The following is a 5,000-nucleotide window of genomic DNA, read 5'->3' on the forward strand; positions in this document are numbered from 1 at the left end:
TAGCTCCCGCCTGCCTCAGCTGCAGCAGCAGCAGCAGCATGCCAGCGTAGTATTTTTGCTTCGGATTCAATGTAGCAGCAGCACCGAAAGAAACAGCAGCAGCAGCAGCAGCTGCTGCTGCTGCTGCTGCAGGTGCTTGTCTTCGATAGGTCACGATGTGTCTTTCTTGTCGCAGCGGCTGCTGCTGCTGAAGCGAAAGCAGCAGCTGCTGCTGCAGCACGTAGATGCCAGCAGCAGCAGCAGCAGCAGCAGCAACAGCTAATAAGGATGGGCAGCATTAGCAGCAGCAGCAGCTGCTGCTGCTGACGTTGATGAAGACTAGCTACCCTTCCATGGCCCAGCTAGCCACACCACTGTATCGCAGAGACGCCAGCATCAGCAACAGCAGCAGCAGCTGCTGCTGCTGCTGTTGCTGCTGCTGCTGCTGCTGCTGCTTTATATTTGTCCGTGCACAGTCAGCAGCAGCAGCAGCACGTCTGTTGCTTCTATATTTGAGACTTTCCTGCGGTGTTCAAACACCTGAATCATTTGTGAGGTGCAACTTGACGGTGTCTTCCTAAACCCTAAACCCTAAACCCTAAACCCTAAACCCTAAACCCTAAACCCTAACATAGCGACAGCGCGAAACAAGACAAAAATAGAAGAGGCAGGGATACGATCTATTCCTTAAACTCTAAACCCTTGACCCTAGCGGGGTGAACCAAAGCCAGCAGAGGCCAGCGCTGCGGCTCTTGCTGCTGCTGCTGCTGCTGCGCTGCTGCGCTGCTGCTGCTGCTGCTGCCGCTACCTCACATCCTGCAGCACAGGCTCCGCGCCTGCTGCTGCTGCTGCTGCTGCTGCACCTTGCTGTGTCTGCGGAGTCGGACTGTCCTCTTCCTTTTGTGGGGCTCCCATAAGGCTGCTGCACGCTCGCAGCACTGCGGTGTACATACACCACAAACAGCAGCAGCAGCAGCAGCAGCAGCAGCGGCAACAACAGCAGGAAAACCTGGGCACTCTTAATGCGCACATAGTTTCTTTGCCAACCTATTCTGCTGCAGCTATGGGGTGTACGTACACTTCTGTGCTTCGGTGCAGCAGCCGTTGCAGCAGCTGCTGCTGCTGCTGCTGCTGCAGCGGCAGGTGGCGCCCGCCAGGTGCTGCTGCAGCAGATCATGTGCCTCCACCACAAGCAGCACATAGTCCTCATCGCTGCAGCAATATCCAAATCAAAAAACGCAGCAGCAGCAGCAGCAGCAAGTAAAGAAGCAGCAGCAGCCGCGCACGTGCTGCCAGCAGCTGCAGCAGAAGAAGCAGCAGCACCAGCGGCAGCAGCGAAGCGCGTGAACAGCGGTAAGTGCAACGCCAACAGCAGCAGCAGCAGCAACAGCAATAGCAACAGCAACAGCAACAGCAGCAGCAACAGCAGCAGCAGCAGCAGACCTTGTTGATGGGAGGACAGCTTTTCGCAGCAAACACCTCGCCAGCTGTATGTACACCAAGTGGCGGGCAAAGGCAAAGGGAGCTTCAGCAGCAGCAGCAGCAGCAGCAGGAGCCGCTGCTGCTGCAGCACCAACTGAAGCAGCAGCTGCAGCTCCAACTGCAGCAGCAGCTGCAGCACGAGCTAGGTGCACTGCTTCCTCTACTCTGCAGCAGTTCGTAGCAGCAGCAGCAGCAGCAGCAGCAGCAGCAGCAAATGCAGCACGCGCAGCAGCACCAAGAGACATCAGTGCAGCAGCGGATGAAACGTAAAGCATTCAAAGGACGCAGCAAAGCCTCAAAGCAGCAGCAGCAACAACAGCAGCAAAGCTGAGCTCTGCAGCAGCAGCAGCAGCAGCAGACCTATTGCTGTTCAGTAATGCTATGGAAAGCTCGTAACATGCGCGAGGGTCTCGGGGCCTTAGGGCGCTGCAGCAGCAGCAGCAACAGCAGCAGCAGCAGCAGCAGCAACAACAGCTGCAGCGCAAAGAGAGCATCTACGAAGTTGAAGCGGCAGCAAGCCATCTAGTGCAGCAGGCGCAGCAGCAGCAGGAAGACCAACAGCACAATGGCAGCCACACAGTAGCAACAGCAGCAGCAGCAGCAGCAGCTGACATAGCAGCAGCAGCAGCAGCAGCAGCCGAAGCAACAGCAGCAGCAGCAGAAGCTGACTGTGCATTGTACAGACACTCCAGCGCTCTCTGGGAGGAGGCGCGGGGATCGGTTTCCAACGCAAAAAGAATCAGCGGCAGCGGATCCCTGCAGCAGCAGCAGCAGCAGCAGCAGCAGCAGCAACAGCAGCAGCAGCTGTCTTTACCACTGCTGCTGTATCTCTCTTTTCCTGCATTTGCTTCTATTTATTTCTCGCTTTTCGCCTGCTGCAAGCCCCCAGCAGCAGCAACAGCAGCAGCAGCAGCAGCAGCAACAGCAGCAGCAGCAGCAGCAGCAAACGCGCAAGGCCCTCACCCCGGGAGCGCCCTTGACGCCTCTTTGTAGGCAGCAGCAGCTTGCTGCTGCTGCTGATGTGCAGCAGCAGCAGCAGCAGCAGCACTCAAGCAGTGGCCCAAGCCCACGAGGCAGGGCCTCCAAGACAACGAAGAAAGGGGGCCCCACGCGCTGCTGCTGATGCTGCGTCTGAGCCCCCAACGCAGCAAACCCTAAACCCTAAACCCTAAACCCTAAACCCTAAACCCTAAACCCTAAACCCTAAACCCTAAACACCTAAACCCTAAACCCTAAACCCTAAACCCTAAACCCTAAACCCTAAACCCTAAACCCTAAACCCTAAATCTGAGCCCTGACTCCTCACCTGAAGCAGGCAATGGCCTCTGTGTGCTGCGACAGCATCATCAGAAACACTCCTTCCTACAAAACGCCCACAATCAGCAAGAGGCGCTGCAGCAGCAGCAGCAGCAGCTACAGCAGCAGCAGCAGCAGCTACAGCAGCAGCAGCAGCAGCTACAGCAGCAGCAGCAGCAACAACAACAGCAGCAGCAGCTCGTACCGCGTAGAAACGCAAATCTTCTGCTTCTGGGTAACGCCGCAGGCGCTGCAGCAAGCCGAGTAAATCTGCTGCCTTCCCTGTGCATCCGAGCAGCAGCAGCAGCAGCAACAGCAGCAGCAGCAAATACTGCAGGAGCAGCAGCAGCGACAGCAGCAGCAGCAGCAACTGCAGCAGCAGCGGCAACTGCAGCAGCAACAGCAGCTAAAATACCCAGCTGTATACAGCAGCTGATGAACACGGGGGCGGCATAGAGTCCATCGCTTAGCACTTCTAACGCCCTGCAACCACAAAACCTAAACCCTAAACCCTAAACTCTAAACCCTAAACCCTAAATTGTTGTTTTTGAAGCCTCAACGTCAAGCCAATCAGCTGCAGCTTTCCACCTTGCACTGCTAACCCTAAACCCTAAACCCTAAACCCGAAATACTAATCCTAAACCCTCACTTATGAAGCGCAAGCCCTAAACCCTAAACCCTAAACCCTAAACCCTAAACCCTTACAGGCGAGCAACCTCAAATGCGAGGGGAATGTTTCGCTCCGCATGCAGCACAATCGCCTGCAGGCTCAAACTGACACTGCAGCAGCAGCAGCAGCAGCAGCAACAGCAGTCAGAAGCAGCAGCAGCAGCAGCAACAGCAGTCAGAAGCAGCAGCAGCAAGCAGCAGCAGCAGCAACAAGCGCCAAATGCTGCCAAGGCGTGGCTGCGAGTGAACGAGGGTTTACGCCTTGATGATTTAGGGTTTACAATTCAACAAATTAGGGTTTAGGGTTTAGGAAGTAAGGGTTTAGGGTTTAGGAAAATAGGGTTTAGTGTTTAGCGAGCTTGGGTTTAGGGTTTAGGAAAGCAGGGTTTAGGGTTTAGCGAGTTAGGGTTTAGGGTTTAGAAAGGTAGGGTTTAGGGTTTAGCAAACTAGGGTTTAGGGTTACTGTGAGAATCTGCAGAGGGGAGGCAGCAGGCTCGTTGGGTAGCGAGAAGCAACAGCAGCAAGAGCTGGGCTGAGCAACTGCTCTTGCTGCTGCTGCTGCTGCTGCTGCTGGCTTTGCTGCTGCTGCTGCAGTTGCTGCACCTGCTGCTCAAATTCCGCGTCAAGCAGCGTGTCTTTGCTTTGCTGCTGCATTGCATCTTCTTGCTGCTGCCGCTGCTGCTTCTGCTTTTGCTGCCGCACAAGATCTAAGAACTCCATTGGGGTCTGCAGCAGCAGCAGCAGCAGCAGCAGCAGCAGCAACAGCAGCAGCAGCACACGACCCGCCAAAGGCGTTCAAAGTGCGCACGAAAGTCCCTCCTGCTACTGCTGCTTCTCGTGCCAATCTTGCTTCTGCTGTTGCTGCTGTTGCTGCTGCTGCTGCTGTTGCTGCTGCTGCTGCTGCTATTGCTGCTGCTGCTGCTGCTGCTGCTGCTTAAAAACATACCATCCCAGCAGCAGCAGACGACAGCGCGACAGCTATGTGTCTGCAAACACCAAACCCAAGAGACCGAGAAACAGCAGCTGCAATTGCTGATGCTGCTGCTGCTGTTGCTGCTGCTGCTACTAAAACTGCTGCTGCTGCTGCTGCTGTTGTTGCTGCTGCTGCTGCTGCTGTAGCGTGTGCTTACAGGGCCCAGCTGCAGCAGCCGAAGTGAGCAGCAGCAAGAAGTGCTGCTTCTTGCTGGCAGTTCAGTACTCCAGACCCAAACAGCAGAAACAGCAGCTGCAGCAAACCACAAACCCTAAACCCTAAACCCTAGACCTCAAGCTCTAGACCCTAAACCCTACCTCAAAACCCCGCGCCACAGCCCCGCGAAAAGCATCAGCGTTGCTGCTGCTGCTGCTGCTGCTGCTGCAGCCAAATATTTAGACATAGGCGAGCGACAGGCAATAAGGGCTGACGCCCTAGCGTTTAGGGTTTAGGGTTTAGGGTTTAGGGTTTAGGGTTTAGGGTTTGGAGCCTGCCTTGGGCCTCAGAGGGTTTAACAGAAAAGCAGCTTGCAGCTCTTCAAGGGCCTCTTCAGCAAGCCCCAAACGATCCAGTGTGTCCCCCAGCTTCACCTAAAGCAGCA

The 5,000-nt window shown here is 55.5% G+C and overlaps 3 protein-coding genes across 3 annotated transcripts in view; 1 reads left to right on the forward strand and 2 right to left on the reverse strand.

Annotated features, from left to right (window-relative positions):
- The window catches only part of ENH_00048180 (hypothetical protein, conserved), a gene marked incomplete at both ends in the record, with an annotated part of 2,471 nt that extends 1,577 nt beyond the window's left edge, over window positions 1-894 (reverse strand). Inside the window, 2 exons of the mRNA XM_013581157.1 lie at window positions 352-502; window positions 793-894. Coding sequence (XP_013436611.1) covers window positions 352-502; window positions 793-894 — 253 coding nt within the window. The remainder of the gene's footprint in view (window positions 1-351; window positions 503-792) is intronic.
- A 576-nt stretch (window positions 895-1,470) lies between these two features.
- Window positions 1,471-2,454, forward strand: ENH_00048190 (hypothetical protein; the record flags this gene model as incomplete). Its single annotated transcript, XM_013581158.1, has 2 exons — window positions 1,471-1,727; window positions 1,884-2,454. The coding sequence occupies 2 exons, from the start codon at window positions 1,471-1,473 to the stop codon at window positions 2,452-2,454; spliced, it is 828 nt and encodes a 275-aa protein (XP_013436612.1).
- Window positions 2,455-2,763: 309 nt separating this feature from the next.
- ENH_00048200 (hypothetical protein, conserved) overlaps window positions 2,764-5,000 on the reverse strand; it is a gene marked incomplete at both ends in the record, with an annotated part of 3,770 nt that continues 1,533 nt past the window's right edge. Inside the window, 6 exons of the mRNA XM_013581159.1 lie at window positions 2,764-2,823; window positions 2,963-3,039; window positions 3,173-3,240; window positions 3,463-3,537; window positions 3,968-4,152; window positions 4,373-4,412. Coding sequence (XP_013436613.1) covers window positions 2,764-2,823; window positions 2,963-3,039; window positions 3,173-3,240; window positions 3,463-3,537; window positions 3,968-4,152; window positions 4,373-4,412 — 505 coding nt within the window. The remainder of the gene's footprint in view (window positions 2,824-2,962; window positions 3,040-3,172; window positions 3,241-3,462; window positions 3,538-3,967; window positions 4,153-4,372; window positions 4,413-5,000) is intronic.

Source organism: Eimeria necatrix, genomic scaffold, assembly GCF_000499385.1.
Source record: "Eimeria necatrix Houghton genomic scaffold, Enh_scaff372, whole genome shotgun sequence".
NCBI classification, from domain to species: Eukaryota; Apicomplexa; class Conoidasida; order Eucoccidiorida; family Eimeriidae; genus Eimeria; species Eimeria necatrix.